Here is a 24473-nt window from a genome sequence, read left to right as displayed (position 1 = left end):
CTCAATACTCAATAGCTCTCTCCGGCTCTACAGCTCACTACATTTTACAGAAATAAAGTCCTTTCTCCCTTTCTACTCACTGAAAATATATTATGGTCACTCCTTTTAGACTTTACATTTATAAACTCAAAAACAGTAGGGTTAAAATCTTGGCCAATTGCATTCTCTCCAAATGTAAAGCACAGAATCTGGCTTGTTGAATATATTCGATGTTTGGTCCTTCCCTTTGACTCCTTTAATCAAGAGAAGCACTAATAATTGACTTTTTAAAACTCTTAAGAAAATTTTGACAATGTGATTTTCTTCTCATGAAAGAAAAATGGAAGTATAAACATATACACAATAAAGTTCCCTATTCATCTTTAAACATCAATAAATATCATCTGAATACACTAAGAACAAGGATCTCCATTTCCAGAATGGTATCACCTTTCTTTCCATTTTATCAAATTTTATGTTGAAAAATTTCAGATAGAAAGTAAACTAAAATAGCAGGGGGAAAAAAGACATTATAAATCAACAATATATAGTAGGGGTAAATCTTTAAACCCCTACTAATGGTCCACAAATCTTTAAAACTCTACTAACAGTCTAAAATTCTTGTAGTAAATGCTTGGGATTTATTAGTATCATTTTTAAAAAAGGACAAACTTCAAACTGATCTATGCAAAAAGAATTCTCTTTAAAGGAAAGCTTAAATCACATTTTTTTTTGTGGTAAAAAACAATCATATAATTCTGATCAAAGTTCAAAGGTAAGGTATACTGATAAGAAATGAAATCATTTTGTCCCAACACTATCTACTTTCAGAATGTTATTTTCTTTAGTGCATTGTCAGCTATTTTTTTCTCACACTCATCTCCTTATAGTAAACAGAAATCAGAAAATAACCCCTCCAAAAGGAACAAAAATTAACCTGACACCGTTATGTTGTGTGAATATAAAGCTATTGACAGCAAAATATATGTATCTAACAACAAAAAAACACCCATTGGGCAATGAAGCCTATGTTTCTTCAAACTTAGAAATATTTTATGATTTGCGTATAATCAAAATTGTGGTAAAGTTTATGTCTATCAGAAAAAAATATAGTCTAAGAACACTGGACTTTTCTAATAGGTCTATGTAACTTGAATACAAAAGTAATGAAGTCTCATAAGCACCACTGGCAGATTTACGTAGCATGCTAAAAATGCCAAAGTATAGCTATTATCACTTCTTAGCTATCAAACCACCACACACCATTTCATTACTTTCTATGGATGTTCAATTCACAGTTTATTATGAACTGAGAATTAAAAGATCTAAGCCCCAAAAGTGACTGTACCATGCACAAAGTCTTGAAAAGCTGGGTCTCAACTAAGATGTACAAGGAGGGGTTAATCGAGATGATTTCTAAAGGCTCATCTAGTCTAATATTCTGCATTCTAAGTAAATGTGATTGTCTATTTTAAACTCCTCCTGGCTATTTCCTGTTGGAGCTATGAATGAAATGATCCAAAGGCAGAGGGATTCAATAGGAGTCTACATTGATTTACCAATTTAGTTGGTAGATAGCTTTTCAAACACTAAAAATTATAATCACTACAAAGTTTTTTGTAACATAGAATAATCTAAAAACCACAACTCAAACTTTACAGCTGAGAATAAATCATGTGAGACTTGTAACATTTTATTTGTTAAAAATGAACAGCTTTAGAATAGATCTAAATGTAACTTTTCCAAAAAACACCAAAAAGTACAGTGTAAAGCATCTCCTCATTAAATACAAACTTTCATTTTGTGATGCACTGCATCAATGTTTTGCATACACCTTGATGCAAAGGAAATTTTAAGTTGCATCCTATTTAAAGAAAAACTTTAAGAACTGAAGGATGACTACAACCACATTCCAAGAAAGGAAATTTTCCTCCAACAAAGCATATTCTTTTGTTTATATACAACACATTAGCACTGAAGAATTTTAACTTAGTTGTAACAAAACCAACATTTTATATTTAAAAAGAAAATGAAATTACAGATGCATGAAGAGCAAAAATTTAATATATCAAAGATGCTGTGTTGTTTGATGCACTTAATATCAATATTTGGGGAAATTTTTTAAGGTTTTTCAAAAAATGCATTAATAATAGCTCTGTACAATATTTAAAACAAGAAAATTAAAAATGAAATGTATTGTCACAAACTGCTCTACAGACAGCAAACTCGTGCTCAGTTGTTTCTCCTTTGCTTTAAAAATAAGCTATCAGTAATTCTAAACCAGTCTAAAATGTATTGTTCATGGATCAAATTTAAGCATTCATACTTGCAAAAATGTTTTGCAATGAGTCCTTGGCCTAAGGAGAGATTAGAATTTATTTTCAAATTGTGTGACTGGCCTCCAATAATCCTTATCAGTAGACTTACTGGCAAAATACCAGATATTAAGGATCAGATTTAATTCTTTGGTATAAGCATGAAAATGTTTTTGATAGCTTTCCATGGCTAGCATGAGCCAAGTAACCCAAGGAGCATGGGAGACAACAAGGAAATCTAGTATATAATGCAAGGCAGGAGAGATAATAACTTAATGTTTTGTTCTGTTTTAATACAGGGAAAATCAACGCTAATAATTCAATTTAGGGACGCTAACACCTACTTAGAGGTTTTAACATTATAGCAAACCAAAAAGTTAAGCTTCAAAATGACCTAACTTGTAGCTGAATATTTTGCTGCATGTTGGCATTATATTGTTAACTTGTAGTATACAACCATCTGAGGACTCTTAGCACTAGCATGGCACAACTCTCTCTTCCTATCCCTCAAGAGTATAGGGGGTGGGGTCGGGGGGGGTGTATCTTTTCTTATCATAAATGCCTGAACTTTAAATAAAGTCAGAATGAAAGGTATAAAAAACAAGGTGACAATTTAACTCTATTACCACTTTGCATTTTCTTTCTTTGTGATATATACAAGTTATGTTTAATTTAGCAAGTTTTAATGCTTATAAAATTTAACTTTTCAAATAAGAAGTATAGGACTTTATGGCTATTAATTTTACTATCAAAATATCTAAGGGACTCAACCCATTTTAATTATTATAATTTTTCAAAAGTTATCATTTAAAGAATTCTTTGTGGACACTAGACTCAAGATTACACTAAATTCAAACAGTATACCTATGACCTTGGTTTTAAAATTTTTCATCTCAGTTACCTGCCTTCAACCTACCTCCTCCTCTCATGCTTTCTTCATTTATTTACACAAATTGTCAGATTTTTTACATTGGACCTTCTCCTCTCTAAGGGTCTATTAGATAACTTTGAAAACAAGCATTTATAGCCTTCAAACAGCAACATTTTAAACTGAGATTAATGCCTAAGGTCACATTTCTTGTTAAAATTTCAACTTTAAAGGTTTACAACTCTGAAAGATTAACCTTATACTATCTGAAAAATGAGCCAAGTTCCAGATATTATCATAAATCTTAAAACCCGAAAGTGAAATTTTAATTTTTTAAAATATCTCTAATGAGGCAAAGTCACCTACACTTATATCAACACTATTAAAGAATAAGTGACAGCAACAAAGGGACCTACGCTTATTTCTGAACATCAAGATTTACCATGGCAAAGTGTAAAAAATGGGCAAAGGAGATGAGATCCTAAATACCACTATCATAAAAATAATCAATTTCTATCCTTCTGCTGTATGAGGAACCAATGAAATCTAATAGAGAATTGTTTTATCTGGGCCAACCAAGAAATCTTTAAGAACAGATAGGTATATTCCCCGTTACTCTTTCAGGGCATTATTTATACACGTTAAAAAAACAAAAACTTCAAAAAATAAAAATAAGAGTAATTTAGCCTTGTAAATATTTTGAAATAAAGTTTCTTGAATTTCTGTGACAAACTCTTCAAGCAATTCAACTGTTTTAACAGAGTCATCACTCCAAAGTCCCTTTGACATAGGATCTATCCCACGGTAACAAAGCGGCTTCCTCCTTTGTTGAACGTGAGAGTGGCTCTTTGCTCCTTTAGGATCCCAAACCGCTCATTCAAAGTCATCCCTGTCTAGAGAAAACAAAACAAAACAAAAATTAACAAATTGACTATAAGCCATATTTGCTATGGAACAATGTGATGGTATATAATGGTAATTCATAGTAACAATAGCTAACATTTTCTGGATATTTGTATATGAACTCATTTAATTCTAACAAAAACCATATGAAATAGGTCAATTTAGTGATGTTTAGAGAAGTTAATTTGCCTACTTGCAGTTCCAGAAGTTAAACCAAGCAGTCTGACTCAGAATCTCTATCTCCTAACCACTATGATGCCTACATTATACACTACATAAAACACATATACTATTATGCCTACAAGTCATACACCCAAAGATTTCTCTATCTAAATTATTTTTAGGCTCTGTAAAAACACTGCCATCAACTCTAGTGATGCTTGATAAAGTAAGCATTATTTGGTCTTACGAAATGTTGAAATAAATTTTCTTGAATTTCTGAGCTCTTGAATATCTGTAAACTCAAAAAATCAGATTCAAATCAAAATCTGGTTTTTGATTAACAACAGAAAGCACACTCAAATTATACTTCACCATTTCTGAAAGGAAAGTAACGATAAAATAAAGTAAAAATAAACAAATTAAATTTGGTCAAATTTCTGTCCATACTTTGTATCTTCAATTCCATATATTTCTATGTCAATGGATACAAAAAGAGCATTTGACAAAATCCAACACCCATTCATGATAAAAATTCTCAGCAAATTATGAATATAAGGGAATACCCTCAAGGCAGGCATACATGCTCTAACCACTTCTAGTCAATATTGTACTGAAGGTTCTAGCCATTATAATAAAGAAAAGGTTTGAAGATTGGAAAGGAATTTGAGAATGCCGTGATTGTTTACACAGAAAATCCTAAAGAATCTACAAAATTACAAAAAGTAGTTAAGTATATATTAGGAAGATCACAAGATCCAAGTTTAACACAAAAACTGTCAAACTACAGTGTGATTTTTCACTTCTACACACTTGGATGGCTATAATCAAATGACATAATAACTGTTGGTGAGGATGTGGAAAAATTTAGAACCCTCATTCATGCTGGCAGGAATGTAAAATAGTACAGCTACTTCTATGAAAAAGTCTGGCAGTTCGTCAAAAGGTTAAACAGAGAGTCACAATGTGACCTAGCAATTCCATTCTCAAGTATGTACCAAGGAGAAATGAAAAATAAACTCACACAAAAACCTGTACATGAATGTTCAGAGGAACACTATTCATAATAGCCAAAGAATGAAAACAACACAACTGTCCATCAACTGATAAATTAATAAGATATGGTACATCCCTATGATTTAACATTATTCAGCAATAAAAAAGAAATGAAATATTGGTGCACCATGGATGAACTCTGAAAATACTATGCTATGAAAGCTGCCAGTCACGAAACAGCACATATTATATGATCTCATTCATGTGAAATGTTCAAAATAGACAAGTCTATACAGAAAGTAAGTAGATAAGTCAGTGGATTCCTAGGGTTGAGGAACTTAGGCCACCCTATTTAATTCATTATACATTTGTTTTGTTAACTAAAATATGTGAATGGCACAAAGAAATACAGGGAAAAAAATTTACCTGTTTTCCAACACTATTTATGTCAAACTGTAGGGGGACACCTTTAGGAACTTTCTTTACATCAGACTGCTCCCGTTTTGTCAAGAATGAGGGCACAGCAGTACGAGTTAATCGTGGTTTCTGAGTTCTATTAGCAAAAATTTAAATGAAATTAGACCAGCTTAATCAAAAGAAAAAAATAAATCATTTGATACATAAGATAGCTTGACTTGTACACATGTTCAAATGTAGGGCTATTTCACTTGTGTTCCCCTAAAAAAGTACATGGTTCTTGACTGACTAATCTAGAAACTAAAATTTATAATCCCTCATAGAATACTTCCTTAAGATAAAACTATAAACTTTTCAAGAATTTTGAATGATTGATGATTTCCAAGTTTTGATCTTCGACTTAAATAAAGCAACCTCTGAAGTCTCAGAGACCCATCTTATGTTCTTTTCCATCATTAAAATGGCTGGATAGATCAAAAACTCCATAAACCTATGAAGTTTATAATACATATAATGGAACTGTTAACTAGATTAAGGTATTTTAGATAAAAGAAAACGCTATGGGGACTTTTATTATTATACATAAAAAGTAGAAGTATGTATTATTTGTTATACATACACCAAACTTTTAAAATAGAAATTGTTAAAAGTGGTCATTTTAGGTCTATAGAACAGGAGTCAAGGGAGCTTTTAACTTTATACTATTTCTATTTTGTACCACAAGTATTACTGTTATCCTTGTCTCAGTTTATCCTAACTTGAACATCATACTACGAGCAGAAGTCTAACACTTTTCTATTATTTTATATACTGAGACGTTATAATTTCTGCAAAAGAAAGAAAACACTTACAATGGGCACTGCACTGCTCCAGGGTTATCGATGGATACAGTCAAAATTCCTCCGTTTGTGGTAGAAGTCCGCCATCTAGTTTCAAAAAACCAAAACCTTCATCAGAATGGAAGTTTATAAATCCTATAGTGTATGTAACAGAAAAAAATACATTCTAAAGTAGCCATTACTTTTTCTTAGCTTTTAAGAAATACAAGTACTCATGCCCACCATGATATATGTAATTAATCAGCATCTTGGGTGTAGGAACTAGACACTTTATTAAATATTTTTTCAGTGTAATAAATATGTGAACATTTTTTTAAAAATCAATAATACAGAAAGGCTTCTAATGAAAAGCAACAGTCCTTCACCCCACTATTCTCTTCCTTTCTGCTCCCTAAAGGCAGTACTTTTAACCTTTCCTGTTTTTACTGCTGGCTAGTTACCTCCAGTTCACTAAACAAGATGCTTCTATAATGATATCTTGCTATGATTAGGATTTAGCTCATCACACTACCCACTTTGGTTTCCCTACCTAAGGCCATATCACTATTTTACTTCCACTATAACTTTAAATACACTTAAATCCCTTTCTTTCAGTAATGTCTCGATACCATCTCCTCCACTTCTTATAATAGGATAGTAGCACCTCTATTCCTGCTTTCTACCTCTTCTCCTACTTTTGTATTTCCCATTTTTTATCAATTCTACTTTTATATTTATGTTAGTCAAAATCTGACATTTACATTATATTCAGTTACCAAATTAAGAATTTTGTGCTTTGTTCCATAGTTAATTCTCAAAGTTCAAAACAAACAAACAGCATTCATATTATTGCAACTATGTAAATATTATTCATGCAGAAGCAAACAGGCTATGAGTAACATTTTCTTCCTCATGGTTTCCAATGTCATTACTTCTGTGCAAAAGAATACAGCCAGCATCAAGTTTCCTTTCTTACACTCTGATTGCTCAAAATCATGCTCCATTTTAGTTGGCACAATATCTGGAACATGATGGGGGTTTTGTATGTATAGTTTTCCAAAAAGTAGCCATAATTTTAAATAGTCTAATCTCAAAATCTGATCATATTGATGAAATTAGCATGTTACAACATACTTTGGAAGTGCAGTTCTAACAACAACAAAAAATTAAAAAAATAACTATAGGGATAAGGGGAAAACAGGGTGAAAAGAAAAAAATATCCTATTGTTTTAAAGGTCTACGAAATTTCTAAAAGCTCTACTAGATTTTCCTCTCTTATTCCCTCAATAGGTTCATTGGTATAATAGCAGCTGTAGAAAATAAAAGAGCTATTTCATTAAAATAGATTAGACAATTGAAAAAATTAACAATAAAGCAATGTATTTGGTGCTAAAATTGTTAAAATACTACTGTATTTGGTGCTAAAATTGTTAAAATACTAATGTGAAAATATAAAAAATTTTTGAGGAAAATATAGTAAAAAAGGATTTATTTATTTCAGGCCTAATGTTTAATTTACTTTGGGTCTCATTTAATTTCTTTTGGACTAAGGCACAAAGTAATTTGGGTCACTAGTATTCTGGGAGTTTTGAAATGACATCTTGAAAAACAAATTGAAACTTACTGACGAGTTCTCTTTGCTACTACATCATCTAGCAGTTGTTCTGTGTTCAACTGGGCCTGAACCTGAAGGGGAAAAAAAGCAGTAGATCTCACAGCAAACAGGATTTGAACCCAAAGAGCTATCCTCCTAACTTTATAACCCAGTGTGATATGTGTATAAATACAAGAGTGGCGTGTGCCTATTCTGGCGACACCTCTTTGTTGGCGTTCCTGAACCACAAACAAGTAATAAAAACAGGTTTATTCCAAACAACATGTTAAATTCTTATAAGATGATGCTATTGAAGACAAGAGAGAATCGGGTGGGCAGGGGGGTGTGGGTGGGTAGCTAATCTAATGTTGTGTTCTCCATAACCCAAACCATTCCTCAACCACGGGCCATTCCTATCATTTGAGGATTACTAAAAGTAGATGTTTAGGATCCTTTGGGTAAAAAGAAGACACCACCACAAGTTTTTTATACCTTCAGGCCTCTTCTGAAAAGAAAAGTTGCTTGACGAGTGTCTTTCTGATGATTTAATTTATTTCCACTCTTGGTGTAATTGGCTGAAATGTTATTTCTGCAACAAAAACACATATACATGAATTGTCTCAGCCACTTAACAACTTTCAAAGAAAAAAATAAGCAAAAATAAATTCACAGGCTGAAAATTTGAGGTATATTAAACATAAAAACTGAACTATTTCCTTATTTATGCCAAGCTACGGAGATTTGATTTACAAATATCTCACTCTGTACCATATTATGTAACAACTTGCTTAATTCTGAACTAATTTATCTTAGAGATATTCAACTCTCTAATATTACAAACATGTAAGATCTCTTCTGGACATTAAAAAACATTTTTAATGTTATTTCTTAAATTTGGCAAAAGACATAAGTACAGATTTATTTACAAGATTAGTACAGCACATCTGCTGGTAAAATGTGAGAAAACAAATTTTTACACTTATCTACTCATTTATTTTTATAAATAAATGCTTAACATGTTGCCTAATTTTACCACCACTCTTACCATACTCAAATACAAAATATCCTTAGCTAGTCCAATTAACATGGGCTCATTAATGAATGGCTCATGTAATTGACAAGTTCTTATTTGGGAAGTTCCCGTTTTCTAAAAGGTACTACTAAATGATTCCCAAAAGAAAAAGTAATGATAATTAAGTAAAACTGCAATACCAGCCATTCCTTTTATAACAAAGACTTCATTTCAGGGTTTTTGTTTATTTGTTTTGAATTATCTTCTATATGAGATGAATAAACAGTACTTGAAACTGAAATAAAAAGGCAACTTTGCAGCCTGTCAACTTCCTTTTTGCCCACTTTATCCTTAAAGAGAACAGAATACCATAATAATAGGTCTTAATTTTTAAGTTTTTGTTATGGCTTTAAATTTAAATTAAAATAATCTCAACTTGAAGAGCACTCATGTAGGATTTTTTCTAGTCTGCTTTTTCCACAAATTTCATCATTCTATGTAAGAGCTTTTGAGACTAAATAATGAATTCAGCTTTCAGAATTCCCAATTTTGAATAATTTTGGCTGAGCTGTTTTTAACAAAACAATTACCTTTTGCAATTTTATTTTATGTCAAGAGAAAGAAGTAGAGTGATGCTTTCAAAAAAATTTTATAATTAAATTCATCAATAACGTTGAGTCTAAGAAATAAAAGTTATTTGTAAATGCTTCCATATTGGATGATCTGATAGACATCTGATACCTGTCTTGAAAATGACCAGATAACTATAAGAATCACTGAAAATCCATTCTTTTGAACACTTAGGCAAGAAGTTTATTTTTATGCAGGATAACATATTATTGTCTTACATTTGAGCACTTACTTTCTATTAAGCTGGTTAGGTCTCTTAAGAACTGTAACTGGTTTTCTTTGCGCTTCATTTTGTCTCAGAAGGTTTGCCTTCCTTCTTAATGCTGGAAAATATCGTTCTATATTCTTTCAGAAGGAGAGAAACTACATTAATCTAATTGTTTTTTTTGCTATAAAGCCTATTACAATAAATATTTCTGAGGCAGAATGGACAGAGACTGATCACAGCTTAGCTGTGCAGGTTAGAGACAGAAAAGCTTAAACGACTTGAATATTTTCAATCTAAGTGACTGAAAAGACAACCACATTATACTTAAAATATGTGCAACAAAAGGAGAATTTGGAAAGAAAAATAAAGTTTTTCTATTGTGCATCTGTTCACAAGTGGATGTTCAGGATCCTTTGGGTAAAAAGAAGACACCACCACAAGTTTTTTATACCTTCGGGCCTTTTCTGAAAAGAAAACGACTCCTCTGTATATACAGCAACAACAAATTTTTTTAAGTTCACACAAGTACTAAATGATTTCGTATTATTAGAGTCAAGTTAAAAGTTCTACAGAGCATAACATACCCTCAGTTTTGGAAAATTCTGAATCGAAAAGGGAAAGTTATAGAACTGACACTGACAAAGTTCTATGTTCCAGTAGAAGAACCCCCTGAATAACTTAAACACAACTTTTACATGATAGATATTTTTAGCTGACTCTAATCAAAAAGAAAAAAATCATTCTTAGAGATAACCATTCCCCTCTTAGTACATTTATTAGTAATGTAAATGAGTATGCTATCTTTTCCACTTAGTCATTCACTCCATAGGCAAGAAAACATATACTTTTATTGGAATAAAATTTCACTGATTTATATAAACTAAGGAAGAGATAAAGTAACAGAAAATTGAACTATGGTCGGAACTATCTTTTAAGTGCAAAATTTCAAAAGACATATAGCAATTCAAGGTCAATTAAGTTATTTAGGTGCCTTGTTCAATGAACAGGAAAGGATGATATGAGTTATATGTAAACAGAATTTTCTTAAATGGCTGGAAAATAATCAGCTTCACAACTACTGTACTGTACCCTAATCAGACTATTAATCTGTATTCAGGTTGAGGAAAGGGTTTTCAAAAGAAACGGCAACTTTCAAACCATGTCTTTGCCAAAATCATTTAAACTTTGAATAAATAGATCTTCTTATTCAGTACATTCTTAGCATTCTATAATTTAACACTTTCAATTTTCACTCTTTTCAAACAACTACCACATATGATAACTTAAAATTTTTACTGGCGCAAGTAATTAGTTAGCAGTTAAACCCAAACTCCCTTCCAGTATCCATATCTCATTAATTTCTAATTTCTAATAAGCAGTAAGTTCTGTGCTGAAGTTATAGAGGCAAGAACATCTGTTGGTGGTGTGGCAGAATTGAAAAGAGATCTAAAACAGTTGTGGTTCTTAACCAGAATATGCGCACTTAAGGTCATTTAATAAATAAATGCCTTGAATTTTTTTACATGTATTACTTTCATAATCAGAGAAACAAAAAGGATTAAAAAACAGAAGAATAGAACATTAAATTCCTTGGTGGCTCAGATCTAATAAACGTAATACACGAAAACCCATTTGTTAAACTATTTTAAGGAATGCTTTAGCCAATTCAAAAATTACTCATTAAGCTGTACGTAAACTGGTTAACATTTAAGAAGCAGTTAACTTATGGTAGTAAATAATTGTAACTAATTAAAAATATCAAGCAGGGAATAGTGATCATTTCAAGAGAAAGGAAAACCTATATCCATACAAATTTATAGGTGAATGTTCACAGCAACGTTATTTATGATACCTAAAAAGTGAAAACAATAAAAATGCCCAACAACTGGTGAATGAACAAAATATGGTATATCTGTATAATGGAATATTACTCCATAATAAAAAGGAATGCAGTATTGATACATGCTACAATATGATGAACTGCAAAACATTATGGCTAAATGCTAGTCCACATATTATTGTAAGATTCCTTTTATATGAAATGTAAAGAAAAGACAAAATTATAGAAAAGCTAAAATAGATTAGTGGTTGCCTGCGGCAGATGATGAAGTATGACTGCGAATGAACATAACATTTCTTCTCAGAGTGATAGAAATATTCTAAATTTAGATTGTTGTGATGATTATATAACTAAATTTTCTAAAATTCATTGAACTGTACATTTTCTAAAATTTATTGAATGTTTAAAAAATTAATTTTATAGTATAGACTTACACCTCAATAATCCGTTAAAAACTGTACACACACACAACGAGAAAGTCAAGAACTTATTTAAAAATTTTATATTTGAGAATATGGAAATTAAGATACTGTTCATGAACGACAATGGTTTTTATCTAATCATTAAATTTTTTATATAAACCCCAAAGTACTACATAATCAAAATAGTCAAATAAATGCTCTCTCAAAGTCATTCACAGAAATATTCATATGAATAAAGTAAAAGGGTATCTGACTCAGGATTATGCCATCATCTTACCTTGTCACTTAGAGGTGGCCGATTCATAGGGCTAATTCCTTTTCGAATTCCAGTTGCTTTTCTAGCGGCAAGGCCAGTGATAACTCCATAAGGACGTTTCTTTCCAGGCATCGCTCTTCCTCTACGGCTCAGACTATTTTTACCAAAACCTGTGGGACAGGGGGGAAATAAAAAGAAGAAATAATACCCAATTAATAAAGAATGCAACTGAGAAGCACATAGGTCACAAGATATTTTATTTCTTAAGCAAGATGAAGGGTGTGTTTCATTTTTTATTTATTATGATTTATACAATATTCCTTATAGTATTGTTATTATTTATATGTATTTTTAATTACATAAAAGATCTCATTTTTAAACAGGCAATAAGCTGCACTGGAAATGGTTCTGTTGTAGTAATAGACTGCAAAGGACCTGAAGATTTTCACATTTCCCCTCTAGCTACCATCTCTCTTTGGCATTACTCTGTCAAGAAAAAGGACAGCCTTAACTTTCCCTGTGCAATGTGGTAGCCACTAACCACATGTAGTTATTGAGTACTTGAAATATGACTAGTCCAAAATGATATGAACAAAAGAATGTATAATACTTCATTAATAATTTTATATTATTATGTTACAATGATATTTTGGATATATTGGGTTAAACAAAATATATTATTATGTGATCACATTTTATTTCTGATGGTGCTGATCTAGAGTGGAATCTCTATCTTTATCTCCCACTTACTTACTACATTACAATCTGGCTTCTTCATTTTCAGTTCTACTGTATTCAAACTGCTTTTGTTAAAGTCCCCAGTGAGTTCTAATGGACATATTTTAATCGCTGTGGCATGTAACATTACTGACCTTGCTTTTTCATTATGCATCTTACCTATTTAAATACTTTCTTTTAATTCTGAAATAATAAATGTGCTCACTGCAGAAATCTTAGAAACATAAAGTACAAATGAGAAAATAAAAGCCACTCCCTATTTCACTATCAAGAGATAAGCACTACTAACATTCTATGTCTTTCTAGTCTTTTCTTTTACTTGTATATGTACATTTAAAAAGTTTACATCTTTAGTTTCAACTATTTTTAAACAACTCCAAAGACTATCATATGAGGTAAATCACAATTTTGTAGTACCAAGTGCCTAAAAGATAGACTGATTCAATCTTCCAGCAACCACATTTCATACTCTGTATACTATTTTATAGTCTATATTAACACTATATAATGACTATTACCCAGGTATTTAAAATTCTTTTGTTGCATTTTTTAATGTGCCATACTCGATCCTACCAACTTCATACTAATTGCTTGTTACTTCTAATGTTACGCTATTATAAACTACACTGCAATAACATTACAGGTCATATTTTTATACACATTCATGATTACTTCCTCAAGATATAAATCTCCAGAGGCTGAAATGCTGTTTCAAAAAGTAAAGCAAACTCTTAAGGATTCTAATTTATATTGTAAAAATCCCCTCCAGAATGACTATATTTTTATATTCCCAGAAACATAAAGATGCCACTTTTTCCATATCACTGACAACTCTGAATATTATTCTTTTTAATCTATATCACTTGGTATTTAAAAAAATCTTACTGTCCTATTTGGTAGTTTACTAGTGAGAATGAACATTTTGATGTGTTTTTGGCTACCTGTATTCTTCCATTCATGAACTCTCAGAAATTCCTGAGAGCCATGCTAAGTAACAACTGTGATACTGGGCATTCTTAATATTAATTCTAATTTTGAGAGGATTGTCTTTAGAATGGTATCCTCTATAATACCACAAACTGGAATATAGTAACAGGTTTTCCAACAGAAAAATTTTGTGATAAAACTAAAGTTCGAAGTTTTCTTTATTATAAAATTTCTTAGGATTAATGTATATGAAAAATCTATGAGGGATAATAGTTTATGTCATTCACAGACTTACCTAATTCCAGAATGCTTTTGTGTAGTATACCTATTTTGAGACGAGTTCGACAAGACAGCCAGGAAAACCTGTTACATTATGATGGTTGAATCAGTTACAAATTTACTGCCTTTCAGCCCCCAATTCACTCTTTACTGCCCTGCTTTGGTTACTGGAACATTTTTCTTACCAGCTGGCACCAGGAAAGCTTGTCAGTAGAGGGCGCTAGAGGGACTCTAGAGGAAGAAGGGGCTTTTCTTTCAGGTTCCAGTGTGCACCTCAAGACTTGTTCCTTGTGGCATAGGACACCCAATGGCATTCATTACCCCTACCCCACAACCTGAGACTAGTGAGGCAAGAGAGGCAGCTAGGACACAAAATTTGAAAGTGAATAATGCCTTAAGTTTGGGGTTTTTAGGTTTCTGTCTAGATCTAGACCTAAGTATCGTTAAGGTCTGGCCCTACTCTCTCTTCAGTGAATTAAGCTGCATCCCCTCCCCGCCACAGACGGCTTCCACCAGCATGGTAACTCAGTTAGTTGGTGAGGAGTTCTTCCAGACCTGTTCCTTTCTTGGGTGCTCTGCCTCAGCACAACCTTTTACTACCTTTATAATTTTTTAAAAGAGCAATAAAGATACAATTTTAAAAATCAAGATATTGCGTCTATGGCCACGCCACCCTGAACAAGCCCGATCCCATCTGATCTTGGAAGCTAAGAAGGGTTGGGCCTGGTTAGTACTTGGATGGGAGACCACCTAGGAAGACCAGGACTGTAAGCTGACAAGGTCTTTGCAATCTGTGAGGTCAACCAAGTGTTGCCTCACTTAAAAAAAAATTTAAAAAATTAAAAATCAAGTTATTGCTGCTCTATGGATGATTTTCTTCTATAATTGCAACCAAATGAAGATTAAGCATGTTGGGGGAACCTGCACATTCAAATTAAATCTACAACTATTTGCTATTTTTATTTGTATTAAATGAAGCAGCTACCATTAACTGTGCTAAGCATTGTGCTGAATACTTGAGCCTAAATGAAACTTGATGAGGTTGATACTACCATTTCAATTTCTGAAGGTGAGCAAAGTGAGGCAAAGAACAGTGACTACCCAGAAGTCATAGTTAGAAAATGGAAGAGCTATGATCCTAAGAGTAAGTTTGTGTGGCTCCAAAAACTGAACTTTTCCTATTATATAAAAATTAAAGAATAATAAAAGGTATAATATAATCTATGGTACAATTCCAAAGAGAAAAAACTAATAGAAAAAGTGGGCTCCAGGCTACGTATTTCAGAATAGACAAGATTTGAATAGGGATATAGACATGAAGTGACAAGAACAAAGATATGACCAACTATAGCATACTGAAAGAAGAGACATTCTTGGGAAAAGGATTAGAAGTGAATAAATGGGGTGGGCTCAAGTAAGAGGGCTTTAAGTGGAGATAAAGACTACACCTGACAAGGAATAAGGGGTCATAGAACTTGTGATCAGCTTACATCAGTCTAGAAGCAATATCTTAAGATTGAATAGGAGATGGAGAGAGAAGGCAGTGAGGCCATTTCAGAAGTTATTGTAGCACTCAAACATGACTTGATAAAGGACCAGAAGAGGAACAAAGAAATTTTAAAGTACTATATTCCAAAGAATTAATGAATTATTAGAGCAAAGAGAAAGATTAAAGAGAGGAGGAATCCATTGTTATACCAAAGTTTTTAGTTTACCTGAGAAAGATTCATGAGAAAGTCTTATTAACAAGAATAAAATTGATTAAAAGGAAAAAATATGGGATAGAACTCTATCTCTGGGTACCTTCTATTTCTGACAGTTCTAGTCATTGTTCTGATACTCATTAACCTTTCCACTGTCTTTTATTTCTCATCAGTGGCTTCTTCTCTACCTTCTAGCAGACAGGTCACCCTTGACCCCTCCTCTCCCTTTTCTACCTTTGAATAAACTTCAGTAGCCATATCTCAGTTTTAGCAATTGTTCTATTTTTCACTCTTCATTGTTATGTTTCATAAACTAAGAAAGACCTACACACACTGCCTCAATTCTCTCCTTCATTACCCACTATAACTGCCTTATATTCTAAAAAGCGCTATGAAGAGGTACTAGTGCCATCATCTAATGCAATGGTCTTTTCTTAGTTTTTATCCATTTAGCCCCTCTAGGAAGTTCTCTTTTGTCTTTCCAGGGCACTTTCATTCTCATTACTTCAACTACTGCTTCTATGAAGATCCTGTCAATTTTCAGCTCCACTACAGCAGCAGTTTAACACTAGCAGTGTATCAGAACCATATACTGAGCTTTAAAAAAATCCCTTGGGCCTACTACTGCAAATTCTAGTTTGATAGAAATGTAGTGCAGCAAGAGTATCTATTTTATAAAGCTCCACAGGTGCAACCAAGGTTGAGAACAACTAAAACTAGAGACAGAATTTTTCATCTTTCCTTTGAATCTTTAGCCCAATCCACTCATGAATTTCTTTCACACACACACATCTGATTGCCTCAATAATTTCTGGAGTCTGATCACTTATATTAAGATATGTAGAGTTTTCTGAGAAATATCATATCACAGAGTGTATGCAATGCAATCATATTACTGACTCCTTTCCGATGCAACATACAAATATTCTCTGTCTCCTGTACCTCTAAAAGAAACAGCACTCTCAAACTTTTTGGTCTTAGGACCTCTTTATACTCTTAAACCCCAAAGAGTTTTTATTTCTGTGGGTTTATGTTTACTGATACTTACCAAGTTAAAACTAAGACATTTTAAAATTATTATTTCATTAAACCAATAATAAACTACACATGTAGGGCAAATAACATTTTTAGTATTAAAAAAATAACAATTATTTTTCTAAAATAAAATAAATACTTGTGAGAGTAGCACTGTTTTGCATTTCTGCAAATCTCTTTAGTGTCTGGCTTATCTCAGATAGTTATATTAGTATTATTATAAAAATACTTTTGACTTTGTAGACCCTTTGAGTCCTGGGGATTCCCCAAGGTCCCTGGCCAACACTTTGAAAACCACTGCTATATAGTATTCCATCATTGAAGGACATTTACTGAGTAACTAAATTATATTTTGGGCACAGAATTAGGAATATTACTCAGTTATTTGTTCAGTCATCAAAAATTTATTGAGTATCTGCCAAGGGCTCTCTGTCCTACTTGTGCTCTTACATCAAACTAACATCTTCACTGACATTACAATGTGGAAATCTGCACTTTCCCTAACCAATCAGAGCTTAAGACAATCCCATATTTATCTGCACATTCACTGACAGCAGCAGCTGTTCTATTTTAGGCCTTCTCACATGTAAGTGGAGAACATACAAGCGCCAAGTTCTATCTTAGCCCTACCTAAAGTCCTACATCAGAATTTCTCTTATGACGTTTCTCAATCCTCTGTTTTTATCTTACCTCTATTACTAGAAATTCCTTCAAGTAAAAGGCTGCATCTTTATGTACACAGAGAACCTGGTCAGTTCAGAGCATTTATCAAGTATTTAACATACGGTTAACATAAATGGGTATATTTCTGGCTTCTACGAACTCTAAGTAAGATTATTTTAAAACAAATTGTATATAAAATATGTAATAATACGTAACATTTATAAGAAATCTTAAAAAAAAACACAATTTGGGGATATGTTGGCATATTAGCTGTTAATCAAAAAACTATGTTGACCCACTGGATTTTTTTATGTTTTTCAACATACAGGATAAGAATCAACTTAGGAGCTAGCTTATCAAACATGTTTTCATGTGTAAAAAGTTCTAATTTTAAAATTTTGAACAAAGATTTATTCTAAAATGCTGATATGACTGCTAAAAAAGTTGAGTCATATATAATTAAGCATTCAGTTACTGCCTTAAATCCATTTTGGAACAAGACACTTATATATAAGTAAGCTTCCAGATTACCAAAAATACCTGTATAGGGAGAGTTCCAAAATCATCAGATCACATCTAAAGCATTTAGTTCTGAATGTCGCCTTTGGATGATTTAACAAATCCTAAAGGTACTGAATAAGATTTTCTTTGCAGAATAGCAGTCTCTACATATTTAAAAGGTTTTCATATAGAAAAGGGAGTTTGCTTCATATAATTCTGTAGAATAGGTAGGCATGATTTAATTCAAATTCAAATCAAGAGAATTTTCTGGTAAACAGAACTGTCTTCAATAATAGAATAAATTGTCTTGCGAGGTGGTATGCTCTTTCATGGAATATATTCAATATACTCAAGCTGGAGTTATACAGTCATCCATCAGACACACTGTTAAAGAACATCTGTCTACGGCATGCCACCCCTGAACAAGGCCGATCCCGTCTGATCTCGGAAGCTAAGCAGGGTCGGGCCCAGTTAGTACTTGGATGGGAGGCCACCCAGGAAGACCAGGTGCTATAGGCGTAAAAAATAAAAATAAAAAAAAAATAAAGGACTGTAAGCTGACAAGGTCCTTGCAATCTGTGAGGTCAACCAAGGGTTGCCTCGCCTAAAAAAAGAAAAAGAAAAAAAAAAATAAACGTCTAACAGGAAGGAGATAAGACCTCATGATACATAAGACCTTTACCTATCATGTTCATAATTTATAATTTAAATGCACTTTAGACTATTTGTATACTGAAGTTCCTTTGAAATGACTTAATGTTTATAAGAAACAGTGCTATCAACTATTTAAGGCAACTTAAATTTTACCAGATTTTAAGATTTAAGCTTTAGAGAAAATACAAATCACAACGGGTACTCATATTCTTCCTCCATGTTTTAAGTATATACTAAAGATAGTATACTGTGAACCCATAAATAACAGCTTCTCATTCTTATTTGAAAAACTTACCAGAATTCTGTTGGATTCCCCATCGTACTCTCATCCTGAATTGCCGGGCACCATTTTGCTGGAGTCTTCTATTTAGTCGCGGGAAATTCTGCTTCTTTCCTTCCTTTCGATTCAATTTGATTATATCATCTGTGACAGAGGAAATGTGATTATTTATTTTCATTTTAACTTAATGACTCAATTACTCAGTCTCATTTTCTAGTTGATAGATTTCCATGTCCCTAATTTCTACTTTGAAAGCACTTCCACAAGAGAATAACAATGTTAAAAAGATAAAAGCTCAAATCAGCCAATACACTTGGACCACTAAAGGTTTTGCAGAAAAAGTTCAAATCAACAGCCCAAAGCAGACCCATCAATTAATGAAAATACTATGTTATCCATAGTATTTCTTTCTTTCTCTGATAAATGTAAATAAGTGAAAGCCTGTTTACAAAAATTACTAATAACCAAAGAAATAACCACAGAAATCTCTAGTTTTTAAAGATGACTACCTTTCAATAAAACCACAGGCAGTCAAAAAACAAGTCATTAAATTAAAAAATTAAATTTCTAACTTCATCTCGATTCAGCAAATATTTATTAAGCATATACTATGCGCAATGAACATTCGTGGTAGGCTGTGCTGTAACAGAAACAAACAAAAGTGAAATATGGTCTCTGTTCTCAAAATTAAACAAGCATCATAATAAAGATACAGTGCAAAAAGAAAATACGATTGGTTTCTGCTCCTCTAGCAGAGTAATTCAGGGTTACCTTATTTTTCTTTCTACATTGCTCTAAGCTTCATTATTTCCAAAAACTCAAAAAGTGTCCCAAAGTAATCCACAAATATCATACTGTTTTTATAGCATAACAGAACAATGTGAAGAACAGGAAACAAAATTATCTCGATTCTATTTACATCTGTTAAAAGGAGGTGACTAAAACAGGAAATACTGAGTTAATAACATTGTAATTACTATGCATGCTGTAGATGTGTTAATAGACTTATCATGATCACATGTAAAGTATATAAATGCTAAATCGCTATGTTGTACACCTGCAACTAATACAATATTGTATGCCAACTATACTTTAATAAATTTTTTAAAAGGTTACTAGAAGCCAAAATTATTCATTAAAGGAATGGCCAAACGATTTCTCCACAGTCCCAACTCCAGTATTAATTCTGATAATTGGAAACAAACAAATAAACCAAAGAAACTAAATGTGGTCAACAGCTTCTTAATAAAACTTGACAAAACTACTTAACCACAGTGATTTTTCTCCAAACTGCTCTACACACGAATAATCTACCAAATATCAATACAATTAGTCTTTTCTGAAGTCAAAGAAGGAAACAGATTATAGAGATGCTTTCTTATATATTACTACTCTTCCTCACCTATCTGTAATCTTTAAGGCTCTTAATCACATTTGAACAAATATTTATATAAAATAACTCAAATCTCCCCCAAAGTACATTATCTTCTTGAAATCAATCCTTAAACTACAAAAGAGTTCATCAAAGTTAAAGACGCTCAGTTTTTTTTTAATAAGGTTTCATTAAAATCAGATTCATGAGCCTGTTAAACACTCAATGAGCAGGAAAAAAAGTTAGACACTACTTTTGAAACACTACTTTTCTTTAACAAGGTGGTATTCTTCACCAGAAGACTAAAATCTCAGAGCCATGAGAGTACACCAAAAAAAAAAAAAAAATCAATATGGTCTGGGGACCATTAAAAAAAAGAAGGGGGGCAAGAATATAATTTTGACTAATCGGGTTAATTTTAAATTGAGTATAGAGTTTAAACATAACTAAAAATTAATAGTAGCAAAGAATATCAAATATAAATGTTTTATATTTAAATATTTTCTTATCTAAATCTTCAAGTTAAATGAGCTACTATGGCAGAGAGGATTCTTTCAATCTAAAAGAAGAGAATGGCTTTCTCCTACTCAAGAAGTAAATAGGGTAGGTATCAGAAGGGAAAAAAAAATCCATTATGATGAGCTACTTTAATAAAAAAGTTTCTTCCATAATACCGGGGCTATATATATGGTACTAATAATAGTAACAGTAGTAACTGAGTACTAACAGACATTGTTTTGACACGTATTCATTTAATTCTCACAACAATTCTATGAAATAAGTATTATAATACCCATTTTCAAATTAAGAAACTGAGCCACAATGAGGTCAGCTATTGGTAGTCTTGGCAGATAATCTACATGACTATTCTTATAATCCTAGTAGAATCGATTAAAAAAAAATAGATTCTAAAACCTCTATAGACCTGATAAAATGAAATATTCACAAAGCATAACAGTTGTCTAAAATAGGTATCTCTTCACCCTATCTCTGTAAAATTCTCACTAAAAACAAAAAGGCATCTGACATAACACTGAAGGGTGAAAAATTAAAAAATTGCTAAAACTGAGATATGGCTACTGAAGTTTATTCAAAGGGTAGAAAATGGAGAGGAAGGGGCAAGTGATCTAAGATGCTCTATATCTAACAGTTTATGTTCTTGGAGGAAAGAAGAGACTGAGCTCTATTTTAGTTAGCTATCTACAGCACTTCATTTCTACCTTTGAAGAGAATTATCCCTCAGTTTCCTTCACTTGAACATCTTAATCACCAAAATACATACAAATCCTGGAAACTTAAATATATTGGTTCTGAAAATACTTGTTTAATACTTCCTGTAATACCTACAGCTTAGAGCTCTAGAGCCACACCAAAATCCTTGCTCTACCACTTAACTAGTTGTATGACTTTGCACAAGTTATTAATTTCTCTATGCCTCGAGTTTTGTAAAATGGGAACAATGGTTTATATAGTGTACGTGTATATGTAAATATAGTGCTGTGTACCAGGTACTGTTCTAAGCAGTTTATATATGCCTTAACTCATTTAATATTTACAGCAATCTCTGAGATAGATAAGCCTATTTTTATCAACTTTTTATAGATGAAGCACTGAGAAGTAATTTGCCTATGATCACATTGCTATTAAGTGGTAGAAACAGGATTTGAACTGAGACTGCGGTTCTGGATCACATACTCTTCATCATTAGTAGCCCATACCTCACACGGTTATTATGAGTATAAACTTAGTTAACACACATAAAATGCTTAGTCCCGTGCCTGACAGGTAGTAAGCACTCAATAAATATTCGTTATTATATTTTCTCTTGGCCTTAGCACAAAAGATTTCTCATTTCTTTAGGGTTCACTACAGACCAGCAGTAAGACAAGACTTGAGGCCAAACCTATTATTTCTAATGATTTACTTAATTCATATATTGGGTTGACTTGTGGCAATCATTGAAACCAAGAGTTCTTGACTTCTGACTAAAAACTTTGAAGATAACCCACAAAGTAAGAAAAATAACCGCTCTCAGAAAAGTTACGCCTCTGTATCTACTGGCCAGCTACTACACAAATATCCCCAAAAGCGTAGTCCACAGAAAGAACAGGCAGAGATAACTACATCTAATAACATAAGTTGAATCTCGACAAAAATGGAAATCCTTTTGAACTAGCTAAGCCAGAGACTCGTGCCTCAGTAATGCTAGGTCTCAATTTTTAATTGAATCGCCGATCCTCCGGCATTTTACATAATCATCACCAAAACACCCGCCCCTCTTAAACGTGCTAGATCCTGTGCTTTATCCGGCTTCGCATCAATCCTTGTGTATCTCTCCCTTGTTTTTTGCTGTGGTTTCTGCTGCTGCTTCTTTTTTTCTCCCCTAAGTAGCTAACTCGGAGGCCTTGGTAAGGAGACTATGCTTTTCTAGGCACCGCCTAATAAAGCACTATCTGATGGAGCCCTGCCTAACGATATTTTCTGACAAATGCTCTCGGGTCGGTGCCCCGTGGTGGCCCTGAGGTCTGGCGCACGTAAGAAATCGCCAACTCTCGGGGGTCTTCACACTTCTTGTTTGGCGCCAGGGGTAGGCCTGGGCACAGAAAATGCCCAACGAGCCCCTTTCTGGGAGCACTGATTTTGAACCGAACGCAGACGCAGGCGGGCTCTCCGAGCCTTCCTCAGAAGGGATGTCACAGCGGGACCGTTCCCCTTGCTCCCCTGATAACGCCCACAGCGAATATGCTAGAGGCGAAATCCGAGGAGCTTTCTTCACAAAGAGCCGGGGTCACCCGCGAGTGGTAGCGCCCCTCTGGGGGGAAAAAGACGCTACGCACCCCTCAACCCTCCAAGCCTCCAAGCCTCCGGGCCCGCAGCGCCACCCGCCCTCATCGCTTCCCTTAGACACAGCCCCGCCGAAGGGACGCCCAGGTCCTCAGGCTCGACCCCCGTTCTCGGCACCAGCTGGCGTCCCTCGCCCGTCCCCTGAGGTTCCCACTTGGTCCCGCCCACCCGCAAGAAAACTCGATCTACAACTGTGGCCAACCGCCCCTTCCCCCACAAACCGCGGGACGTGGTTCCACCCACACCCTCCCCCCACTCCAACTCCGTCCAACTCGGCTCCTCACCGAGAGACATATCGATTTTGTCGAGGTTTTCATTACTACGGGCTTTTGGCGGCGGTGACGGAGTCGCCGCGGCTCCCACTAACCGGGTACCAAACCGGTTCATGGCTGGAGACGTTGCGCTGGATCAGTCAGTGGAGAAGGCCAGAGACCGAGGCCTGCCACCTCCCACTCACGCTCACAGACTGGCTGCACCGAGAAAGCGCGCACGCGTGCTGGCAGCGTCCTCGCCCTCCCACCCGCGGCTGGGGCGGGGGGAGGCGCTACGGAGACCAGAGGCGGGCGAGAGCGGCCCTACGCCGGAATTGCTCCTAGCGGCCCTTGCCGGACAGGAGGAAACATTGCACCTGCTATTCTCCGCGCTTGCAGAGCTGTTTCAGCAGATCGCCTCTCCGCCCCAATCGGGGGATGCTGGACTCTGAGCACCTCGTAATCACATGTCTTAAATGAGATCATGTTCCTCGGTGTCCTTCGAATCCCTCTTGCTACAGAAAGGCCCCTAAGCTTTGGTACGCACGAACCTTTCACAGCCCACTGCAATGCAGCCTCGGAGGCGGGACAGACCCCTGAGAGCATAGATTGCACAACTGCGTCCCAGGTCCCCTCTCCCTGGCCAGCTTCTCTACCTGCAGCAGGCGGAGTCGCCACGTCTGGACGCAAAGCAAAGTCTGCAGTGTCAATTCTTGCGTCACCGTACCAATAAAACTAAATGCTAACGTTTCCCATAATTGTACCATTTCTCAGCCGGCACTCTCCAAACATTGTGCCTGGTACTCGCT

At 34.2% G+C, this 24473-nt stretch overlaps 1 protein-coding gene and 2 pseudogenes across 2 annotated transcripts; 2 read left to right on the top strand and 1 right to left on the bottom strand.

The window, feature by feature from the left end:
• Positions 1–1641: 1641 nt before the first annotated feature.
• On the bottom strand, positions 1642–23939 carry FYTTD1 (forty-two-three domain containing 1). 2 transcript variants are annotated; one of them, XM_023526031.1, is made up of 10 exons: positions 23698–23934; positions 19213–19341; positions 14378–14445; positions 12439–12587; positions 9924–10036; positions 8542–8638; positions 8080–8141; positions 6489–6563; positions 5647–5773; positions 1642–4055 (listed from the first exon to the last, which is right to left on the bottom strand). In XM_023526031.1, exons 2-10 carry the CDS (start codon positions 19233–19235, stop codon positions 3957–3959), a joined length of 813 nt encoding a protein of 270 aa, XP_023381799.1. In that variant the 5' UTR covers positions 19236–19341; positions 23698–23934; the 3' UTR covers positions 1642–3956. The 2 variants fall into 2 exon arrangements, with proteins under 2 accessions (XP_023381799.1, XP_011383576.1); XM_011385274.2 differs by lacking the exon at positions 14378–14445 and having other exon boundaries at positions 23698–23939.
• On the top strand, positions 15018–15135 carry LOC111733895 (annotated as a pseudogene).
• Positions 18664–18782, top strand: LOC111733902 (annotated as a pseudogene).
• Positions 23940–24473: the final 534 nt, after the last annotated feature.

This window comes from Pteropus vampyrus, unplaced genomic scaffold (genome assembly GCF_000151845.1).
Source record: "Pteropus vampyrus isolate Shadow unplaced genomic scaffold, Pvam_2.0 Scaffold680, whole genome shotgun sequence".
In the NCBI taxonomy this organism is placed as follows: domain Eukaryota; kingdom Metazoa; phylum Chordata; class Mammalia; order Chiroptera; family Pteropodidae; genus Pteropus; species Pteropus vampyrus.
The sequence above is the reverse complement of the archived record's forward strand: the minus strand, read 5'-3'. Positions and strand labels throughout refer to the sequence as shown.

Coding starts and splice junctions, on each gene's coding strand:
- FYTTD1 (XM_011385274.2), bottom strand. CDS start 23,800: ATGAACCGGTTTGGTACCCGGTTAGTGGGAGCCGCGGCGACTCCGTCA. Junction 12,588..19,212: donor GGGAATCCAACAGAATTCTG/GTAAGTTTTTCA, acceptor CCTGTCCCACAG/GTTTTGGTAAAAATAGTCTG. Junction 8,142..8,541: donor TTTTCAGAAGAGGCCTGAAG/GTATAAAAAACT, acceptor TTTCCCCTTCAG/GTTCAGGCCCAGTTGAACAC.